The sequence below is a fragment of the Mytilus edulis genome, chromosome 12 (genome assembly GCF_963676685.1).
Source record: "Mytilus edulis chromosome 12, xbMytEdul2.2, whole genome shotgun sequence".
NCBI classification, from domain to species: domain Eukaryota; kingdom Metazoa; phylum Mollusca; class Bivalvia; order Mytilida; family Mytilidae; genus Mytilus; species Mytilus edulis.
In genome coordinates this window covers 78,504,201-78,529,617 of record NC_092355.1, presented here as the reverse complement: position 1 = coordinate 78,529,617, position 25,417 = coordinate 78,504,201, and the positions used below count along the sequence as shown (strand labels likewise).

Below are 25,417 nucleotides of genomic sequence, written 5' to 3'. Positions count from 1 at the left end.
TTTCTGAAGCTAAGATTTATTCACTTTCTTAACAAATAAAACATGAACATATTCCCCACTGGTCCTGAAATCAGACCACTTCCTATTAAATTTAAGATGAATCACATTCATGTGATTACTAAACTATTAACATGAATGATTGAAATCCGACAACATCAACACATAATTAAGAAGCTCTAAATATGACTTATGATAAAAATTATTAAAAAAAACAAACAGTTTGGAATAAATTGTCAGCAGTTGGTATCATGTACATGCATCATGAATCACATAAAAGTTCCACTTGATGTTGGCCCGGTTTTAAAATTATACTTTTATATTAATGCATCACCCCTGTAACTTGGGTAACTTTACATTACAGAATAAAGGAACAATTTCTTACCAGTTGGCTTCAAGTTTTCAAGGAGATACAAAATAAAGCAACATTAAACTAGAGGCCCTAAAGAGCCTGTGTTGGTCACCTTGGTCTATGTGCATATTCAACAAAGGACACTCTCCATAATTGTAGACAGGAATAGAATTCATGACAAAAATCTCTATTTTGTTGATCTTCTATTGCTGATCATTTTATTTGTCATGTTTATTTCTATCTTCTTTAGTTTTCACTCAAAACACAAAAGAAGAAAAAAAACCCCAATTGAATGATGTTTGTAGCCAAGTGTGATTGAATATGGCAAAGTAGTTTCAGAGGAGAAGATTTTTGTAAAAGATTACAAAAATTTGCGAAAAATTGTTAAAAATTGACTTATAAATCCGTAAGCGGTCAACTGAAAATTTTGGTCAAGTTAAATTATTTGTAGATCTTACTTTGCTGAACATTATTGCTGTTTACAGTTGATCTCTATCTATAATTATACTCAAGATAATAACCAAAAACTGCAAAATTTCCTTAAAATTACCAATTCAGGGGCAGCAACCTAACAACAGGTTGTCTGATTCGTCTGTAAATGTCAGTGCAGATGGATCAGAACCTGATAAACAATGTTTACCCTATGTCAGATTGCTCTAAATGCTTCAGTTTCAGAGATATAAGCCCAAAACTGCATTTTACCCCTATGTTCTAATTTTAGCCATTACGACCATGTTGGTTGGCAGACTAGATACCCCAATGATGATTATGGCCAAGTCTGGTTAAATTTGGGCCAGTAGTTTCAGCGGAGAAGATTTTTGTAAAAGTTAACAATAGACGACGGACGCCAGGTGAGAAGAAAAGCTCACTTCGCCTTTTAAAAAGAGTAATCTTGTTTTTATTATTTTCATTGTCAAATTTCAGATTATTTTCTGTTCGACAAGTATAAATCTTTAATAAGCATAAAGAACAACATTCGTACATTTCAATATAAGAGTAACGTGTTCGTCAGATGTATCTTGTTAGCCAGCTCCATTACTAAACGTTTGATTCACATTTATTTACAAGAAAAATTTCTTTATATATGTTGACTGTGAAACACTCGTCTGACATGATCCGGCAAAGCGCCCAACTTGTATTTCATGTTCCGGATTCTTGGCCAATTTCCTTCTCACATCTATTAACATCTCTTCTACGTGACATAATTTGTATTTTTGCTTAGCAATAGACAAGAATGCTTGAATGAAGTATGCGCCATCCTCTGTGTCGCGAAACGAATAATAACCTGTAATGATATGAATATGATGTAAACATTAAGTAAAATTAAACTGTATTGCTGGTGCAATGCATCAGATTAAATAAAATTCAATAAATAAATTAAAAGAAAAAGAAAAGCCGTGTATTATAGTGAAACAGTGACAATTATGAAGAAAACAAACAATTTTGGACAAATCACCCTTTGTATGATATCTCATTAATTCAGTGTTTGTGCTAAAAAGTAGAAGCGGATGCACATACTATAGTCAATGTCATGCTAAAGTCAATCCGACAATCATCCAGATGAAGATATGAGACAAGAGGTGCAAAAGTACATGTACATCATGCAAGTTAGATTCTGTGCAAGTTTTATACATTTCTCTCAGACGGTTCAGAAGCAGTTGCAGATACAAAAGCAGGACGAAAGACTAAACACGAAAGAAGGAACCAACAAACTGACAGACAGACATACAAGGTCATTACTATAAACTGCCTGCTTTTAATGTATGGTAACTTTAAACATTACTATAAAAGAGGGATGAAAGATACCATAGGGACAGTCAAATTCATAAATCTAAAACAAACTGACAACGCCATGGCTAAAAATGAAAAAGACAAACAGACAAACAATAGTATACATGACACAACATAGAAAACCAAAGAATAAACAACAAAAATCCCACCAAAAACTAGGGGTGATCTCAGGTGCTCCGGAAGGGTAAGCAGATTCTGCTCCACATGTGGCACCCGTCGTGTTGCTTATGTGATATCAAATCCGGTAAATAGTCTAATTCGGTAGGTCACATTCATGAAAGGGAAGGGGATTGAAGTTACGACGTAAGGAACATATCCGATATCATTTGTGAAACGGTTATTCCATAACGGTCAACCAACTGGTGATGGCGTCCGTAAAATTTATGAAGGGATGATTTCAACTTCACCATTTGAAACTCTTGGTTTAATAGCTTCCTTGTGAGCAGCAACCCTCTATCAAGAAAATCATGATAGGAAACGCAAGCACGGGAATATCGTATCAATTTAGGAGATATACCCCGTATGCAGGTGCTGCTGGAATGTTGCTACTTAGAAATGGAAAGTTCACAATTGGAAAGCTGAAATCATCTCTTTTGTCGTAAAGTTTTGTTTTCAACCGACACTCATTGTCGATTTCTAGATGTAAGTCAAGATATGAAGCCGACTTAACTGTATCTGTAGTATCCTTTATCTCTAGTTCAATGGGATAGATGCGTTCCACATAGTCACCAAATTTTGAATTATTAAGTGAAAGAACATCATCTATATAGTGGAAAGTAGAGTTAAAGGATATCGCTAACTTCTTATCTTTCTTCCTAAGAAGTTCCTGCATAAAGTCAGCCTCATAATAATAAAGAAATAAGTCGGCAAGTAGAGGGGCACAGTTTGTTCCCATTGGAATGCGGACAGTCTGTTGAAAAACACGTCCTCCGAACCTAACAAATATGTTGTGAATCAAAAAATCAAGCATCTTGATAATATCAGTTTCAGAGAATTTTTTGTTTGAATCAGAGTGATCCTTTACAAAGTAGGATTTATTCCTTCCTAAGGCAAGATACTTGTATCTACGTTGGCCATTATTTTTTTTGAAGCAAAGCAATACCAACTCTTTCAATTTGTCTTTTAGTTTGGAATGTGGAATACTTGTATAAAGAGTAGAAAAGTCAAATGTTTTAATACTGTTACAAGATGAAAGAGAGTTAGATTGTATGTACTCTAAACAATCTTTGAACTTTTTAAGTATCCACATCTGAATCACGCCCACTCTAGAATAGACAGTTTCACAATAACTTTGAAGCCCGTCTTTGATTGCTGATACAATAGATGTTAATAATTTAGAAAGAGGTTTCGTGGAGCCCTTGGAAGACCCAGCAATATACCGTTGTTTGTAAGGACACTTATGTAGTTTAGGTATCTAATACAGTGATGGAAGATCCAGTTCTTCATCTTTGGTTGAAATTCCAAAGGAACAAAGAACACACCCTATGATTATCCAGGATTTCCTCTTTGGTAAGTGTCGTGAGGGTATATGTTGAGTTTCCAAGTGAATTGTCAATACCTATAATTCGTTTATCAAGCAGTTAATGTAATGACTTTTACACACAAAACCGATGTTATTGGGGGCTTTGTCTGTGGGGACAACAACATATTTATAAACTGCCGCTTTCAATGTATGGTAACTATGAACATTACTTTAAACTGCTTGCTTTCATTGTATGGTAACTATGAACAGACACTGTCTCATTGTTTACCACAAAATCATCTTTATGTGACAATCTGAATCGTCTGAAGTTTCTAAATATTTGATATGTAGCTTAGGGGAAAATTTCACAAAACTAGCTAACCAGAATGAAAGATTACCACCAAATCTGCATAAGATGAACATTTGTTTAATATAGTCATTTATATAGATTAGACCATTGGTTTCCCGTTTGAATTGTTTTACACTAGTAATTTTGGGGCCCCTTATAGCTTGTTGTTCGGTGTGAGCCAAGGCTCTTGTTGAAGGCGGTACTTTGACCTATAATGGTTTACTTTTTAAATTGTTATTTGGATGGAGAGTTGTCTCATTGGCACTCACACCACATCTTCCTATATCTATTTGCATATTAATGTCACAAATAGCAACATGTGAAAATTTTCTTATCTATTTTAAACGAAATGATCAACATTTGTAGAGAACCTTTCATTTTATTTTGGTAAAAGTTAACACAGTAGTCTATCAAAAAGAGAGTAAATGTATCACACACTCATAAATCTGGGTTGCACTCAATGTTTCCTAAAAATATTGAGCTCAAGGCAACCATATGATCATTGTTTATTAAATAATGTTTTTTTGCAGTTTGGTATTGACACAATAATAAGCTAAAGTGATTTCCAGCTGCTCTATAACCATTGGACATTGTTTAGGTCTGAAATTGTCCGTTTTGCTGTGCTCTCATTTTATTCTACACACAAAAGTCATGTGATAAAGTGAAAACAATTAATGCAATATTTGGATCAATACAACACTTCTTACATGAAACCTTTGATTTAAAGGATGATGTCTATACTATATATTGGCTAAGGTGGTCAAAATAGAAAATTGAGGTTGAATTTTTTTAAAAATCATATAATTTGCTTGAGTCCCTTGTTTGATAATTAGAATAAAGATGTGATGCAACTTTTGTCAACCTTCTTGTTAAATCTAAATCTATCTCGGATCGCTCCTATTGTGACTTTTCAACTTACAGAGAAGATATCTTTAAGAACAGTCTACCAATTATTATTCCGGTAAAACATTTTATTAATATTTTACCTTGCAGTTGTAGAAAGTAAAATCTTACCTGGGGTTGTTGCATGTGCTACTAGAATGTCAGCATCTGTTGGCACTTTATTCACTAGGGCATCGTTACTGTCTATTCCTATGGATCCGGATGGCTCATCACTGTCAGGAACCACAACCTTCATTTGTTTTTGGTGTCCACGACAGTATTGAAAGAGAAATAGCTTTGGTTTACCTAAAATTGAACTCAACAGCATAAATAACCAACAGAAGATAGTAGACTAACTAGTCAACACAAAATAAGCTTTAAATCAGTCTGGGACAGACATAAAAGAAAGAAGCATACATAAAATTTTAAGTTTCTCACTACCTTTTTGCCCAAAACATAGAAAAGGAAAACAAAATTGTCATGTAAGGACAATCACTCCTATCAAGGGTCTACAAACAATTTCAGCAAACAAATATTTATTTGGATATCTTGTCATGTTGATCATTTTTTGCAATAAAAATTGTTTATCTATCATTTATAGTTGTTCATGTTTGGTTTCATTTGGCCAAATAGTTTCAGGCAAGAAGTTTTTGTAAAAACTAACAGATTACGACGGGTAAAAAACTGTAGACAACGGACAAGTGGTGAGAAAAGCTCACTTGGCCGTTTGGAAAGGTAAGTTAAACTAGAGGCTCCCAAGAGCCTGTGTCGCTCACCTGATTCTACTTTGGTTTTGTAAATCATGTATAAATATATTAAAATCATAACAGATACCCTAATAATGATTGAGGCCAAATTTTGTTTAATATTGGCCTTGTAATTTAATTAAAAGCAGAAGACTTTTGTAAAGTTTACAGAAACGACCAATAAATTCATTGAAATTGTAGAAAATTACTTTATAAGGACAATGACAAATCAGCTACAAAGTAACAACACTTGGTCAGCACCTCAAAAGAAACATTCATACCATGTTTGGTTTCAATCCATTAAGCGGTTTTCTAGTAAAAGACATTTGTATATATTTCCCATAGGGTCCTTTGTTAAACTAAGGCCCCTGTTGGCAGCCATCTTGGATGATGGATTTGCTACAAACTAACAACACTTGGTCAGCACCTCATAAGGAACATCAATGCCATGTTTGGTTTCATTCCATTCAGTGGTTTATCAAAAGAAGACACTTGTATGTATTTCCCATAGGGTCCTTTGTTAAACTAAGTCCCCTGTTTGAAGCCATCTTGGATGATTGATTGGCTACAAACTAACAACACTTAGACAGCATTTCATTAAGAACATTCATGCCATGTTTGGTTTGATTCCATTCAGTGGTTCTCTAAAAGAAGACATTTAAAATTGAGAATGGAAATGGGGAATGTGTCAAAGAGACAACAACCCGACCATAAAACAGACAACAGCAGAAGGTCACCAATAGGTTTTCAATGCAGCGAGAAATTCACGCACCTGGAGGCGTCCTTCAGCTGGCCCCTAAATAAATATATATACTAGTTCAAGGATAATGAACGCCATACTAAACTCCAAATTATACACAAGAAACTAAAGTTAAAAATAATACAAGACTAACAAAGGCCAGAGGCTCCTGACTTGGGACAGGCGCACAACTGCGGCGGGGTTAAACATGTTTATGAGACTTCAATCCTCCCCCTATACATCTAGCCAATGTAGAAAAGTAAAAGCATAACAATACGCACATTAAAATTCAGTTCAAGAGAAGTCCGAGTCTGATGTTAGAAGATGTAACAAAAGAAACTTAACAAAATGATAATAATATATAAATAACAACAGACCACTAACAGTTAACTGACATGCCAGCTCCAGACTTCAATTACACTGATTGAAAGATTATGTCTTTATCATATGAATATCAGGCACAATCCCCCCCCCCTCTGGTGGCCATCTTTGATGATGAATCGCCTACAAAGTTACTTGGTCAGCACCTCATAAGGAACGTTCATACATTGTTTAATTTCATTCGATTTAGTGGTTCTCTTAAAGAAGACATTTGTATATATTTCCCATAGGGTCCTATGTTAAACTAAGAGCCCAGCTGGCGGCCATCTTAAATGATGATGGATTCCCTACTAAGTTACAACACTTGGTCAGCACCTCATAAGGAACATTTATGCCATGTTTGGTTTCATTGCATTCAGTGTTTCTCTAAAAGAAGACGTTTGTATATATTGTCCATAGAATCCTATGTAAAACGAAGTCCCCAGCTGGTGGCCATCTTGGATGATGGATCAGCTACAAAGTAGCAACACTTGGTCAACACCTCATAAGGAACATTCATGCCATGTTTGCTTTCATTCCTTTCCGTGGTTCTCGAGAAGAAGTCCAAAATGTAAAAAGTTAACTATAGGACGACGAAGACGGAAGATGGACGCCCAGAGATGAGAAAAGCTCACTTGGCCCTGTGGGCCAGGTGAGCCGAACATATCAACAAAAAAAGATCAACAATTAAGAGAAATTTAATGAGGCATTATACAGTCGAACCTCGTTTGGTCAAAATCGGTTGCCGGGTTGGGTCGAAAAGTCGGATGAGTCGAAGTAATTTCTTGGTCCTAGTAACATCCCCGTTGATCAATGTATATCTACCTCTGATGAGTGGAACTCGGTTGATTCGAATATACGGTTAAGTGGAGTAAACTGTATAGTCCCATCAATTTAAAATCAATGTAAACTGACCCTGATGTCTCGAAGTTCAAAAGACTTTAGTAAGAAATTTCAAAAGATGCAGACTTTATGATAACATGATAGCAATTCAAATCAGATGTATTTCTTATGCAATCTAATTATTATCATAAGAGAATAAAGCTGTGTAAACATATTTGTTTGTATAATGACATATGTATGGTGACCGGTAATTCACACCTTTGTTGAACGTTCAAGAGGAGCTTAAGTGTTTTGAACATATTTCTTCTTGCATAAAAAAACGAAACGAATTTGAATGCCCAAAGCCGAGTATTTACTGTCATAGATTTCTAAATTAAATAGTAAAAGGAACAAGGAATGATGTAAGGTAATATTTTTTTCTCTTACACGAAAGGAGACCGTTTCGTTTTCATATAAACTTCGGCCCTGTAAATTCACCTACAATATTTATTTTTCGTTTGTCGTTTTGCACTTATTTCAAATGATTACAATCTTGTGAAGCCATAAATTGACCTCAAGTTGATACCATCTACATTAATATGAGGCAGGCATTACCTGTAAATGGGGACGAAGTCTGTATGAATTATTTTTTTGTAACTTAAATATTTGTTAAAAAAAAAGAAACGGAAATACCGTAACGTTTCCGATTTTGGTTCTGTTGTTAGGGATTTTAGTTGTGACGTTATTTAAGTTATGACGTCATATGCAATGTAAACAAAGAAACGCTATCATCAGTTTACGTTTTTTCATATCAAGGAATTATTAAAAATGAAATTGGTATTGTTTTTCTTCCTATTTATACTAGACTGATAAATATATATTCTACTCAAAGATTCATACAAACAAAACCAGAAAAAGGAAGTACATTGTAGATTTCTGCGCAGGTCCGGGATTTCAAAAAGACGAAAAAAAAAGAAGATTTGAACGATTTTGAGTTCATTAGTACAATGAAAAATTCAGGAAATTTTCCCAAATTTTTTTTTTCTTGAATTTTCTACTGTTAATGGGGACTTCGTCCCCATCTTAAGTCTCAGATGGACAGTGTTGCCTCATCTGCAATCATACCACAGCTGCCAATTTTACATTGTATATAGAACTGTCCACTAAGCTGGACTTTTATCACTACAGAAGTGAATTGAGGTTTGAATATGTTAGTGACTGAAGTACATCATTCAATAAGGTTGATAATATAAATTTGCACCCTTTCTAATGTTTGATACGAAGTTTTCTTAGATGTATGTAGTCCTTTAAATATCATTTATAGTTTAAATAGCTATGTTTCTGGACAAGATATTGAGTTCATTTTATATAATTTATACATGATTCGAAATTGAGGAAACTCCATATTGGAATAGCAACTGATAAGTGCATATAATCACGAAAGAAAGTTGAAAAAGTATGTTTCATAAATATAAAATTTGTAAAGGGTTCCGTTTAACCCGTAAGACTTTATAATTCCTGCAATCTAAGGGGAAGCTGCTTTGACAGGGTCTGTTCGGCAAAAATGTTGAAGTGGAAAGGGGCGTAGCTAAAAATAACTCGATCAATGCACGTTTACATATTTGAATCTAACTGTACAAAGTTTCAGTATTATTGTTATACTTTTTCATGTAGATGCAATAAACCATTGATTGGAATGAAAAGATTGGTTCTAAAAGGTGGAAGCAGCATAATTCTGTGTAAAATAAACAGATTAAAAATGTGTGATCTTTTATTCTACAGTCAGTTTGGAGTGTAACAAGCAAAACATAAAGAATTTGTCCCTAACAGACGGACGGACAGACAGGGTGATTCCTTTTTACCAAAAACTCTGTTTGCAGAGGGTATGTATATTGTTTAATATAGAATGGAAAATGGAAACGGGGAATGTGTCAAAGAGACAAAAACCCGACAAAAGAGCAGAAAACAGCCCGAAGCCACCATGGGTCTATAAAGCAGCAAGCAACAAGCACATTTTGCACCCAAAGAGGGCTTTATATGGTGCCTAAACTGTAATGTATACTAGGTCAGCTAAATAGACGCCACACTGAACTCTGAAACATAATAAATGAACCAAAATAAAATATATGGAGAAATGTGTCTAAGGGCCACAGATGCCCTCGCTTGTAAATATATATTAGTCAATGTACTAATTATTGACATTTTCTTTTCTTTTAAAGTTAAAGACATATATTTCTAAATAATGTCAATAGAAATTGCTTGCAATCTTAAGTGCTCTCATTGTTCAATAACAAATAACAAATAGTAATTAAGGTCTTTCCTTTTACTAAAGGGAAAGACCTTACTGTATTTCTTCTGATTATTAAGGTCTTTCCTTTTACAAAAGGGAAAGACCTTACTGTATTTCTTCTGTTTATTATTATTCTTCCGCCAAATTTTGACAAATTTATCCGCGTTAACCGTAAGACGTGTCGCTTTCATATTCACACTTTGTATCGGTGTCATAAATACCTATCCGGAACTCACCCCGTGAGTCGAAATATTTTGTCGGTTCGGAGTAATCCCTCCGAAACCCAAAAACCTTGTTATCGTTCCAACACCGTAACCGTAATAAGTAGAAAAAAAACGAAGGGTGAAATTTGTTCAGGACCAGACCCTGGTTCTTCGTTACATTTGGATCGAAAAGATTCAACGACTCATTGGTAGGGTTATGCCCCTATGAAAATTAACCGGTGTCGGTTGACCACCAAAACTCAGAAACCGTAAGTCGTAGACACCTAGGATCTTCACCAATCATCATCAATTTATGTATCTTTGAAAAATACCTCAAGGTCAAATTTGTATGTTGACCTTGACCTTTGACCTAACACCTTGTTATGGGATAATCTCAGAAACCATTATACTTACAGAAGTTTTAAATAGTGGAAAATGTTTGGGTCATTACGGCACAACTTTGTTACATTTTGGCCGAAGAGATTTGACCTTTTTTTAAGGGGCATAACACCTGTTTTAAGTTTCTGAAAAGACAAAATCATCTTTTACTATATAACCAAAGGTCCTAGACCCATGGGGTCTTCGGCAATGACATTGGGGACTAATGACCTTGACAAAGGTCAAAAGGTCAAAGGTCAAGGTCATGTCCCATATAGCGAATTTGGTGTTTTTAACCTTATTTAAAGGTTTTTCAGTGTGTTTTAAAGCTTTTCAATACATTCTTCGTCTATTTGAACATGTATTTTACATTACAAAAGGAAAGACCTCTCAATTGTTCAAGAACAATTGACAGTTTAATTATTATTATTATTATTATTCTTCTTGTTCCGCCAAACTTTGACAAAATTTCCCTCCGTAACCGTAAGACGTGTCGCTTTCATGTTCACACTTTGTATCGGTGTCATGAATACCTATCCGGAACTCACCCTGTGAGTCGAAATATTTTGTCGGTTCGGAGTAATCCCTCTGAAACCCAAAAACCTTGTTATCGTTCCAACACCGTAACCGTAATAAGTAGAAAAAAAACGAAGGGTGAAATTTGTTCAGGACCTGACCCCGGTTCTTCGTTACATTTGGATCGAAAAGATTCAACGACTCATTGGTAGGGTTATGCCCCTATGAAAATTAACCGGTGTCGGTTGGCCACCAAAACTCAGAAACCGTAAGTCTTAGACACCTAGGATCTTCACCAATCATCATCATGTTATGTATCTTTGAAAAATATCTCAAGGTCAAATTTGTATGTTGACCTTGACCTTTGACCTAACACCTTGTTATAGGATAATCTCAGGAACCATTATACTTACAGAAGTTTTAAATAGTGGAAAATGTTTGGATCATTATGGCGCAACTTTGTTACATTTTGACCAAAGAGATTTGACCTTTCTATAAGGGGCATAACCCCTGTTTTAGGTTTCTGAAAACACAAAATCAGTTTTTACTAGTGTTTTTCACCTTATATAAAGGATTTTTAGTGTGTTTTTGAGCTTTTTAAGGTTGACCTTGACCTTTTGAATACATTTGACGTCTGTTGGAACATGTATTTTACATTACAAAAGGAAAGACCTCTCAATTGTTCAAGAACAATTGACAGTTTAATTATGGGTGTGTTTGTTTTTTTGTTCTTTTACGCCACCAAATTTCGAAACATATCTGTGTTTTGTGGTAATAAACATTGTGTATAAGTTTCAAAATATTTCGTTGAGGCTAAGCTTAGTTTGAGAACGGAAACGAAAAGTTCAGCAATTTTTCCATTTGTAAAGAAGCATAACTCTAGAGCGGTTAAAATGACGCCATCGAAATTCAAACTTGATCTGTGTTTTGTGGTAATAAGCATTGTGTATAAGTTTCATAACATTTGGTTGAACTTTTAAAAAAAATATTTGATAAACACTTATGATTGAAATTGTCCAAGAAATTGCAGTTATATATCTTTGCTCTAAATTTGATCAAAATCTAGCAACGATTTTATATGCGAGAGCTCTTACAATACAAATTCCCATAAAATTTATATTTCCAAGGGCTTTGATATGAATTTGATCAAAATCTGGCCAAAATTGTATATATGCAAGAGCACTTACAATAGAAATTTCCATATAATTCATAATTCTAAGGGGCATAACTCTTTTAAAAATAGGTGAATGGCACTGATTTTTAAACTCGTCCAAGACATTGCTGATATAAACCTACAATATAAGTTTCATAAAAATCTGGAAAGAATTGTACACATCAGAGCGCTAACAACGCAATTTTCAATATAATTAATATTTCCAAGGGGCATAACTCTTTTCGATATAGTATATCGGCACTGATTTTCAAATTGTCCAAGACATTGCTGATATAAACCTACAATATAAAAATCTGCGAGAATGGTTCACATGAGAGCACAAACGATGCAATTTTCCAAATACATAATGTTTCCAAGGGGCACAACTCTTTTAAAAATAATTCATCTCCACTGTTTCTTATCAAGACACTGCTAATATGATATAGGTTTCATAATCAAAGCATCGTCGATGTTGTGGTTCAGTCAATTTTGAGGCTAGTCTGACATTTTTTCTGAACTCATTTTCATTTTTTTTCCAATAGAGAATCAAATTATTTTGTTATTTTAATTTTAGACAGTGTCAGATTTTTAAACATCTTCTGTTTTTAAAAACATTTGCAATTTAACGATTTTAACAAGAATTGAATGGGAAATCTTCACATGAGAAGTATATTTATTAAATGCCAATATTGATAATTGGCTTAAAAATTTCCAGAAAGAGGCATTAGAAATGCACTTTCTCAACAACAATTATCAAACAAATAAATAACTAGTTTTATTTCATTCGTGAACTTTCTTCATTAAGAAAAAAATGGCATTTCCTATATTTAAAAATATATGTACAAATACATGTACCTAATGCTGAGATATTTCCAATTATTACATTGGTTGCAATGAATAACATTGATATGCCAGTGAAATAAAAACCGATAACTTTCACATGTGAAATAAACGTGGTTATTTCACTCATCCGACATCATACAACAATAGGCGTTGTCAAGACGTCGATTACGTCGGATCAAAACAAATTGAGAATGCGTAGAAAAATATATAGTTTCTTACATTTTCTACTTTAATTAAAAAAAAAAGCCATTTGCCAATGTAATAAAAAGAATAACTAATCAAAGAATTCAAATATCGAAAATTATTCCACTCGTGACCGAACATCACTGATAATTAACACATGCAGTACGCTCATTCTTGATTGTGTTGTTCGTCACTTGTTGAATATTTTTCTCTATTTGAATTCTTCGATTAGGTATTCTATAATTACTGTTAAATAGCAGTAATATGGTGAATAAACAAACAAATTTTATTGCAGAAAATGCCCAGGTAGGAGTTAAGCAATTTTTCAACAAACTATTGAAAATAGTATCTTAAATAAGGCTTAAATATTGACTTGTGTCAGATGATTTTGACACTGATTTTACAAGTAAAATAAAATCTGTTTGCATTAAAGTGGATTTGATTCCTTTTAATACTAACACTTTTGAACGAATTGTTTGAAAATCATGAAAGTTGATAATCATACTTGTATCAAAACGGAATTATTAGCATTTCAAAAAAGTGTGGGAATCAATTTTAATATCAACACACATCTAGTACCAAATAAACTCATCATAGATACCAGAATTGAAATTTTGTATTTGCGGTAGACGCGTATTTTGTCTACAAAAGACTCAATAGTGACGCTCGAATAAAAAAAAAATAAAGTATGCAATGAAGAGCATTGAGGACAAAAAATTCCTAAAAGGTTTGCCAAATACAGCTATGGTAATTTATTCCTGAGGTAGAATAGCTTAGTATTTAAAAAATTCAAAGTTTTGTAAACAGTTAATTTATAATTATGATCAACATTATATTCAATAACTTACACAAATTTAGATACTGACTAAATACTTTTATAATTATAATCAACTTCTTTATATCACTTTTTCACATTAATTAATGAATGGCACTTCAATATATGACTAGCTGTTCAACCACTCTTTCTATAATTTAAAGGGCAAATAACATGTCAAAAGTTGGCAGTAGATGCAATCACATAGATCCAGCATGGCTGAATAAACAAGCTGGATTCAGCTCTAAATTTGGATCGTGATTAAATAGTTGACACAGCATAGGTTTCTGACACAGAATGAATGTGTTCTAATGAACTTAAATTTTTTGTTTTCTCTTACAGCAATTCACTATGCTGTTGAATATTAATCATCTCAAAAAAATGTTTGAAGAAATTTTCTTTTTATTTATTAAATTTCAAATGAGAAAATTGAATTTTTTTAATCACATCCCCCTTTCCCTTATTCCAAAACTAGTCTAATCTCAATTAAAATTTCTAATGGAGTTTGCAACAATAACTACTCATTTAAATACATCATAAAATATTAAGATGTAAAAAAACTGCTTGTTATCACTGAATGGTAAAGATTATTTTAATTTATCAGTTGGTAGTAAAAAGTGAATATACATTGTATATTGTATATAACAAAGATTTAAGTTGATTCTGGACAAAGAAAGATAACTCCAATTAAAAAAAAATCTTGCAATTGCACAATATTGTGCAATTAGATATTTCTTGCTTACTATTCTGGACAATGAAAGATAACTCTTATTAAAAAAAAATTGCTATTTCACAATATTGTGTGATAAGATATTTCTTGCCATTGCCCAATACTGTGCAATTGAAAAGACTTGCTATTGCACAATACTTAATATAATAATTTTAGATCCTGATTTGGACCAACTTGAAAACTGGGCCCATAATCAAAAATCTAAGTACATGTTTGGATTCAGCATATCAAAGAACCCCAAGATTTCATTTTTTGTTAAAATCAAACTAAGTTTAATTTTGGACCCTTTGGACTTTAATGTAGACCAATTTGAAAACAAAACCAAATGAAGAATCTACATACACAGTTAGATTTGGCATATCAAAGAACCCTATTTATTCCATTTTTGATGAAATCAAACAAAGTTTAATTTTGGACCCCGATTTGGACCAACTTCAAAACTGGGCCAATAATCAAAAATCTAAGTTCATTTTTAGATTTAGCATATCAAAGAACCCCAAGGATTCAATTTTTGTCAAAATCAAACTAAGTTTAATTTTGGACCCTTTGGACCTTAATGTAGACCAATTTGAAAACGAGACCAAAAATTAAGAATTTACATACACAGTTAGATTCCGCATATCAAAGAACCCCAATTATTCAATTTTGATGAAATCAAACAAAGTTTAATTTTGGACCCTTTGGGCCCCTTATTCCTAAACTGTTGGGACCAAAATTCCGAAAATCTATACCAACCTTCCTTTTATGGTCATAAACCTTGAGTTTAAATTTCATAGATTTCTATTTACTTATACTAACGTTATGGTGCAAAAACCAAGAAAAATGCTTTTTTGGGTCCCTTTTTGGCCCCTAATTCCTAAACTGTTATGACCTAAACTCCCAAAATCAATACCAACCTTCCTTTTGTGGTCATGAACATTGTGTGTAAATTTCATTGAGTTCTATTTACCTAAACTAAAGTTATTGTGCGAAAACCAAGAATAATGCTTATTTGGGCCCTTTTTTGGCCCCTAATTCCTAAAATATTGAAACCAAAACTCCCAAAATCAATCCCAACCTTCCTTTAGTCGTCATAAACCTTGTGTCAAAATTTCATAGATTTTTATTAACTTAAACTACAGTTTTAGTGCGAAAACCAAGAAAATGCTTATTTGGGCCCTTTTTGGCCCCTAATTCCTAAAATGTTGGGATCAAAACTCCCAAAATCACTACCAACCTTTCTTTTGTGGTCATAAACCTTGTGTTAAAATTTCATGGATTTCATTTCACTTTTACTAAAGTTAGAGTGCAAAAACTAAAAGTATTCGGACGACAACGACGCAGACGACGACGCCAACATGATAGCAATATACGACGAAAATTTTGCGGTCGTATAAAAATCTATCAAAAATTGTACAAAGGAGACCGCTAACAATGCAATTTTCCATATAATTTTAATAAGTTTCCAAGGGGGATAAGTTCCCCCCGCATAACTCTACTAATAAAATGCTTCACCGAGCGCAGCCTGATACAACCACAGAGGGTGAACCCTGAACAGTTGGGGCAAGTTTTGACACTATTTTCAAGGTTGATACTGTCTGAATTCGGATTGTGATCACATGTTTGACATAATATAGGTTTCTGACACAAAATAAATGTGGTCAAAGATCTTAAAAATTTTATTTATCTAGTATGGTATGATATCCAAAATCTAACAACATGGTTAAATTCAGCATATAAAAAAACTCCCAAAAATTAAATTTTTGTTGAAATCAAATAAAGTTTAGTTTTGGACCCTTCAAACCTTAATATGGACTAGTTAGAAAACAGGGCACAAAAGCTAAAATCTAAATGCACAATAAGATTCAGCATATCATAGAGCCGCAATAATTTAGTTTTGATGAAATCAAACAAAGTTTAATGTTGGACCCTTTGGACCTCAATGTAGACCAATTAAAAAATGGGGCCATATATCCAAAATAGTAATTCAAAGTAAGAACACCAAAACAATTAAAGATGTTTTTACTTTCAATTGAAGATTTCTTGCTATTGTGCAATACTGTGCTTTTGCACAATACTTAGTTAAGGATGTACACCTCTGAGGAGCCAAAAATTTCTAGAATTAAACTTTTTTTCTTAACCTGATTTTTTGGGTTTTAAGACTGTAACAAAATAATTGGTGAAGAAAAAATCATATGGTGGTGCACTTCTTTTTTTGCTACGGTCCTTTGAAAATGCCCAATTTTGATGATTTCCCCATTTTTCAGCGATTTTTACCTATTTATGGGCTATTATCGGGAAAAAAATCACAGTTCCACAATCAATTTTTTTTCATACTTTCTATAAAGATGAAGTGGACCAATCTGAATAAATTTTACTTAAAACAAGAGTGCACACACTGAAATGTCTCGCCTTCTTTACTTATCATTGATATTATGTTGATAGTCCTAAATATAAAGCTTTATTACAACTGTCACATAAATTTAACATAAACCAAGAAAACTAAACATTGACCTTTGAACCATGAAAATGCGGTAAAGGTCAAATGAACCATGCCAGGCAGACATGTACAGCTAACAATTCTTCCATACAACAAGTATAGTTGACCTATTGCTTATAGTTTAAGAAAAAAACAGACTAAAACACAACAAGAGTGCACACACTGAAATGTCTCGCCTTCTTTACTAATCATTGATATTATGATGATAGTCCTAAGTATATATAAAGCTTTATTACAACTGTCACATAGACGTTACATTAACCAAGATAACTAAACAAAGACCAATGAACTATGAAAATGAGGTCAAGGTCAGATGAACCATGCCAGACTGACATATACAGCTAACAATGCTTCCATAAAACAAATATAGTTGACCTAATACTTATAGTTAAATATAAATAGACCAAAACACAAAAACTCAACACTGAACAATGAACCGTGAACATGAGGTGAAGGTCAAATAAAACCTGTGCGACTAATATATAGATCATAAAACATTTCCGTACACTTAATATAGTTGACCTATGGCGTATAGTATCAGAAAAAAAGACCAAAACTGAAAAACTTAACTTTGACCACTGAACCATGAAAATGAGGTCAAGGTCAAATGACATCTGTCCGCTAGACATATTCACCTTACAATCGTTCCATACAACAAATATAGCAGACCTATTGCATAAAGTATGAGAAAAACAGACCAAAACACAAAAACTTAACTATAACCACTGAACCATGAAAATGAGGTCAAGGTCAGATGACACCTGCCAGTTGGACATGTACTCCTTACAGTCCTTCCATACACCGAATATACTAGCCCTATTGCTTATAGTATCTGAGATATGGACTTGACCACCAAAACTTAACCTTGTTCACTGAGCCATAAAATGAGGTCGAGGTCAAGTGAAAACTGTCTGACGGGCATGGGGACCTTGCAAGGTACGCCCATACCAAATATAGTAATCCTATTACTTATAATAAGAGAGAATTCAACATTACAAAAAATATTAACTTTTTTTTCAAGTGGTCACTGAACCATAAAAATGAGGTCAAGGACATTGAACATGTGACTGACGGAAACTTTGTAACATGAGGCATCTATATACAAAGTATGAAGCATCCAGGTCTTCCACCTTCTAAAACATAAAGCTTTTAAGAAGTGAGCTAACACCGCCGCCGCCGGATCACTATCCCTATGTCGAGCTTTCTGCAACAAAAGTTGCAGGCTCGACAAAAACTTAACACAGAGCAATGAACCGTGAAAATGAGGTCAAGGTCAAATAAAACCTGCATGACTGACATATAGATCATAAAATATTTCCATACACTAATTATAGTTTACATATTGCATATAGTATTAGAAAAAAAGACCAAAACTCAAAAACTTGACTTTGACCACTGAACCATGAATATGAGGTCAAGGTCATATGACACCTGTCAGCTAGACATAAACACCTTACAATTATTCTGTACACCAAATATAGTAGACCTATTGCATACAGTATTAGAAAAACAGACCAAAACACAAAAACTGAACTATAACCACTGAACCATGAAAATGAGGTCAAGGTCAGATGACACCTGCCAGTTGGACATGTACACCTTACAGTCCTTCCATACACCGAATATACTACACCTATTGCTTATAGTATCTGAGATATGGACTTGACCACCAAAACTTAACCTTGTTCACTGATCCATGAAATGAGGTCGAGGTCAAGTGAAAACTGTCTGACGGGCATGAGGACCTTGCAAGGTACGCACATACCAAATATAGTTATCCTATTACTTATAATGAGAGAGAATTTAACATTACAAAAAATCTGAACTTTTTTTTCAAGTAGTCACTGAACCATGAAAATGAGGTCAAAGACATTGGACATGTGACTGACAGAAACTTCGTAACATGAGGCATCCACATACAAAGTATGAAGCATCCAGGTCTTCCACCTTCTAAAATATAAAGCTTTTAAGAAGTGAGCTAACACCGCCGCCGCCGGATCACTATCCCTATGTCGAGCTTTCTGCGACAAAAGTCGCAGGCTCGACGAAAACTATAGGTAGGTGTTAATATAAGAAAGTTTTGTCATATTTTGACGCGTTTTAGTGTAAAATTTACCATGCTGTCAATTTTGTATTTTTGTGATTTTTTTCAGTTTTAAAGACAAAATTGCATATTATTTCAACTTTTTTGTTTTAAATGATTGAACAAATGTATATCTAAGAAGTTTGAAAAGACCAAAATGATTTGGGATGAAGATGATTCTTGTAAAATCATTTTTTGTATCCTTAACCCATTTTCTCAAAATTTTGGCTAAAAATACCGACTTGATTGGCTGAAAATTTGAAAACTTGATTACTCAAAAACCATTCATTGTAAATACACAATTTTTTTTCCAGAGTTATGTTTGATTATAATATTTTAAAAATTCATTGATATTTTCCACTTGTATCACATGTTTTGGAAATAATTCAAGAATGAGATTTCAACGAGACGAAGTGAGACTGAAAAGTCAGAAGAATACATCCTTAATCAGTTATATATATAGATTAATACATGGCCTTTTCCATATTGGCCCGGTACAGAGTAGAGGTGCTGATATGGGTCGAGGGATGATACCCGAGCCGACATGGAAAAGACCATGTATTAATCTCTTTATCATATACTCAAAAATGAAGAAGATTAACACCGGAAGCTGATATGGATTTTCTGCTCAGGCCTATATGGTCATATCAGACCGGATGTGCAAATACGGCTTGTTTCTTCAAGTTGTTACACATATGCAAAAAGCAAATTATAAAAGTATATGATAAAATAATGTACACACCTTGTTTGGTTTGTATCTACTGCCATATCAGTATTTGTTGCTTTAATATATAAATCAGAAATAATCAATGGAAAACTTTTGGGGAACACCCCTCCCCCCTTTTTTCTCTTTTAAATTATAAACTTTGAAAAATCTTGAAGTAAAAAAGTATGAACCCCCCAAAAAAATTGAAACACCTCTCAAATAATTTTAAATTTTGAACCCCCCCCCCCAATTTTGTTGTTGAAATTTCAAAAATTTTAAAGAAAAATAAATGGGGAATGTGTCCAAGGGATACAGATGATGATCCCGCTTGCATGTTATTTAAAGTTATAACATAACTGACAAATGGTAAAAATTACGCTACCAAATTTGTTTATTTGTAAAGGGGCATAACTCTAGAATGGTTATAGTGGCGCCACAAAAATTCAAACTGGATCTGTGTTCTGTGGTAATAAGCATTGTGTATAAGTGTTTGGCGGCGGGGGCATTAAAATATGAACCCCCAAAATTAAAAAAAAAAATCCCCAACCACAAACTTTTTCGGCAAGATTTTCGAACTTGTCTGAGACATTACTGATATGAATCTATGACATAAGTTTTATAAAATTTTGCCTGAATTGTACTCGTGAGAACCCTGACAAGAATTGGCGGTTTGGCAGACGGTGAAACAGACAGTTGAACGAACCCCGAGTATTTTTATGTCCAACGCAAGACACACAAGACTAACAACGGCTAGATGTTTCTGACTTGGGACTGGTTCAAAAAAGCAGCTGGTTTACACATGTTTTGTGAGTTTCCATACAATTGAACTTAAAATAAAGGAAGAACAAAACTTTACCACTATAGAGACTATTTTAGATTCTCTGGTGTGAACTTTACATTTCAATGTAACAACATCCCAGCAGCACTTGCATTTTTGCATATAGAGTATATAGCCCCCAGTTGATAAGATTTTCCAGAGCTTGTGATTGTTGTTATGATTTCCTTGAGTGAGGGTTGCTGATAACAATGAAGCTATTAACCTAAGGGTTCCAAATAGAAAGTTTCAGTATTCCCGTCAAAAATTTTACAGATGCCGTCACCAGTTTATTGGCCGTAGTAGATTATCTATGACACAGATGACAATGGATATGATCCAACTATATCCACAATTCTATCCTCTTCACTTTTAAATTTAATGTAACAACACAGAATGAGATTTATCACCAAATGTGTAACAAGATGGGTGCAACATTTAGAGCAGGATCTGCCTACCCATCTGAAGAGCAACTGGGACCTTCTCTATTTTATGTGAGGTTCCTGTTCAACATTTAACAGTTTGTTTCATTGCTTAGCATGTTCGAGACATGTTGTCAACATTTAGCAGTTTGTTTTAAGTACAAGGATTTATCAATTGAACATGCAAAACAGAGACAGTTTGATGTTAGAGCCAATGTGGCTCTTAATGTTGTGTTATCCTTTAAAACATACCATTAAATTTGCCCCCTTCCTTGTTTTTGAATGGTTCTGTTATTTCATGCTCAGTAATCATTCCATTTTCCTCTTTTGTAGAAATTCCTTTCTGAAATAAAAATGTGAACATTTTACTGTCTTGTTTATATATGAAGAATATCTTTTAATTGCATCAGACAAGTTTAGAAATTCTTGCTAATTGCTAATAATATACATTGATATAAGCTGTCTAGTTGTGCAATTAATAAATGATGCATTCTTCAAAGTTATGCTGTGTTGTTGGATAGATGTCTCTGATTCATGTATACTCATTAGACGATTATGTAAAATATTTTTAACATCCATACTAAATTATGTTCTTTCTCTGTTTGTTTCGACAATAAATTGTCAGAGATATGAAAAGATTATTTAAAAAGGAAAGTAAGAATACATGAAAACAAAAAGGTAGAGCAAATCAAACGTACCAACTGTTCTAATTGGAGGAAGTAAATGGTCACCATATAGAGGAAATAAAAAGCTTGAAAATTTGGAAATGTTTTGCTTGAAAAAAAAAGTCAAATTACAAAAATACCGAACTCTGCGGATAATTCAAAATGGAAAGTTCCTTATCAAATTGCAAAATAGAAAGCTCAAATATATCAAGCAAATGGAAAACAACAATTGTCATATTACTGACTTAGTACACGCATATCTTTTTGAAGAAAATAGTGGATTCAACTTGGTTATATTGTTAGCTTTACCTCTCACTTGCATGTGACACTAAATAAACTGTTGACACAGAGATATGTCTCGCCTGTGTCCGCATAAAATTCATATACAATCTGATGGACAGCAACATTGTTTATTAATTCAAAGTCATTGGACCATGCTAAAGTGGGCAGAAAACATAACATTAAAAATTGCTAATTAATTCTAAGCAACTAGACCATGACCTAGGGAACTAGAAGAAAACTTAACAATGTTTTACATTGCTGTCATCGTCACTGTTGCAGGATAAACAGTCCCTATGTCTTGCTTTGCATGCTTTACATCAATGGCAAAACAAATAAACAGCTGCACCATAAGTGCATGATACGGCCGTCGCTTTTTCAAAGAATAAAGTTCAATGACTTCTGAATGTCATATCAGAAAGTTATAAAAAACCAAAGAGAGGTTATTTGAATAGATATAAACCAGTCACCAAAGTTTCATGAAAACTCCTCAAAGCACTTTAAAGATATTGTCCGAAAACTGAAAAATCACCCCTTTTTATGAATAAAATCCAGTAACACGGAAACGTAAGATCTTAAATTTATAAAAATTGAAAGGCAGCTTGCGTAAATAAATATACACAATTCACCAGTTTTAAGAAAACTGCTCAAAGCATTTTTGTGTTATTGTCCAAAAACTGAAAAATTATTTAATACCCTGCATAAAACTCTGAAACGTAAATCTAAAATTTATAAAAATTGAAATGGAGCTCATGTCATTAGATATATAAACAATTCACCAAAGTTTCATGCATATTGATAGAAGCATTTTTGAGTTATAGTCCGACATATTGACGACAGACTGACAGAAGGACGGACAGACAGACTGACAACAAAATACCATATTACGTTCTGTAAACGGCAAAACAGCAATTAGACAGTGCATATAATCAAATCAGTTAATGTTAATAATATTAACTGAACAAAAAATTTACTGCACAAGCTGCAATTTCGACAATCAAAGGTAAATGATGTTGACGTATCATGTGATATAACTGAATGAACTTACTGAAAGGCGAGACAAAATGTTCCATGATGAAACATGCCGCGTAAATTTGAAAATCAATATTATTTGATTTTTAACCCCAAAATTGATGGAAAAATATAAGTTTTATTTTCACATTTTTTTTTGTGATGTGTTACATTGTAACAAAATGTGCAGGTTAAATTTTTACTGAGTATAATTTTCCTGAATGGGGAGATACAAAATGAAAAAAATACGATATTGCATTGTTAAAGATGTTAACAGCATAAACGTCACTGAATGTCATATAATTGAATACAAATACTACAAACTAAATAACACATAATTCAGGTTTTTTAACTGAAATGTCGCTAATTGCTGTATTGTCAAAATGTATGCAAGGTATGATTATTATCTAAAACAGGGATCTTAATTAAATATATATACACATTTGTTCTGTTGATCAACACAAAAGATGATATTATATAATGTTAATTCACCCGTAGGGTGAAAAGAGTTTACATATCAGTTTTGTGTATACTTGATAATTAATCATGTTAATGGTATAATGTACGAAACGTTAAAATAGAGATAAATATTGGTATATATGCGGAAAAATGTATGTGGGTCAAATTTTTCAGTTCATCTGATACCGTAAACAAAACCAAAAGTAAACACACAGGAAAAACCCAGATATACAGTATATCACACAACGCTATTTATTTATAAAATATGATTTGAAATAGTAATGTAAAACTGTTTTATCTCTCTCTTTTTTGTCTTGAAATAAGACTGACATATATACAGAAATAACTATATATCATTGAGATGGGAACCATCTCTGTGGACCCCGCTGTAAATAATGTGTGGTAAAAATATTGGAACCTTACCATTGGAAATGGGGTTGTCAACTGAAACCAAAGTCTTTGACCTTGACCTTTGACCTAGGACGTTGTCCATACATTATGACACACCCTTTGGTGTTGGTTGATATACATGTCAAGTATAAACTTTAAATTCATAACTGTTTTCAAGATATAGAACGGACACGATCTTTACCATAGGACATGGGGTTGTCAGCTAAAACCAAAGTTTTTGACCTTGACCTTTGACTTAGGAAGTTGTACATACATTATGACACACCCTCTGGTGTTGGTTAATATACACATCAAGTATAAACTTTGAACTCATAACGGTTCCATAGAAATAGAGCGGACACGATCTTTACCATAGGACATGGTGTTGTCAACTAAAACCAGTTTTTGACCTTGACTTTTGACCTAGGAAATTGTACATACATTATGACACACCCTCTGGTGTTGGTTAATATACATGTCAAGTATAAACTTTGAAATCATAACGGTTCTCTAGATAAGAGCGTACAAAATTTGTTACGGACGGACAGACTGATCACTCTAGGACGTCTACCATTCGGCAGGGCCCTAATTATCAAAATAGTATGTAAACAATACCTCATTTCCATGACTCATAATCACACAGATAAAGGAATGATAATCCTTTGACTTCTCTGTTAAGTATTTGCTTTCAATGTTCTGGAAACAATCTTTTAATTCTTCCTTTGTCATGTCTGATCTACATTCTACCTGATATCCCAGTTCGGTGAAGAAATGACTAAGATTCGTGACATCTACTTCAGAACCTGAATAAAAAAGAAATAACAAAAGATTCAAACCATGCAAACAATTGATTATATGCATGATTATATTTCCACATACTTTAGATTTGACAAACAGTGATGTTGAAGTACAACTTGAAATTGGCTGTCTGTAGGGCACAAGTGATGCCCCCACGTGACCGTAAGAAATTATAAATGTTACAATATGTATGATGATCTATTTTTTTTATTTTGATTTTGAATGTCTACACTTGCAGGATTGAATGTCCACCCAAAAGGTTTCCACTTTCGAGTTTTTATATTCACCAAGCTCAACTTTCTTTTCCAGAGTTCAGAAAGTTCAACCAGGTATTGTTTAAATATTTGACAATACTAACAAATCTGATTTATTGCAGTTGGGACATTTGTAATAAATCTCTAGTAGTACAAACCATGTTATAGCAATTGAGATAGAAATTAAGTCCAACTATATACATGTATCAATTTTGTGAATACCTAACATCCCCTTATCTGGCTTTTAGTACACATAAAAAAATGACCAAGTCCAAATAACTGGCATTTTGAGAATATCTGAAAACAATCAATCAAAATCCTGTGAACATGCACACCTCTATATGTACATGTGTAGAAACATCCTACAAAATATTGAAGTTGTAGCTCAAAATGTGTAGAAGGAGATGGTAGGACAAATCATGTATCTATATACAGATGAACGTACAG

General features: G+C 33.4%; 1 protein-coding gene across 1 annotated transcript in view; it reads right to left on the bottom strand.

Annotated features, from left to right (window-relative positions):
* Positions 1 to 1,277: 1,277 nt before the first annotated feature.
* The window catches only part of LOC139497230 (uncharacterized), a 67,997-nt gene continuing 43,857 nt past the window's right edge, over positions 1,278 to 25,417 (bottom strand). The window contains exons 6-9 of the mRNA XM_071285358.1: positions 24,534 to 24,721; positions 21,367 to 21,457; positions 4,966 to 5,139; positions 1,278 to 1,634 (exon numbers count right to left, since the gene is read on the bottom strand). Of these exons, the coding sequence (XP_071141459.1) occupies positions 1,411 to 1,634; positions 4,966 to 5,139; positions 21,367 to 21,457; positions 24,534 to 24,721 (677 nt within the window). The 3' untranslated portion in view covers positions 1,278 to 1,410. The remainder of the gene's footprint in view (positions 1,635 to 4,965; positions 5,140 to 21,366; positions 21,458 to 24,533; positions 24,722 to 25,417) is intronic.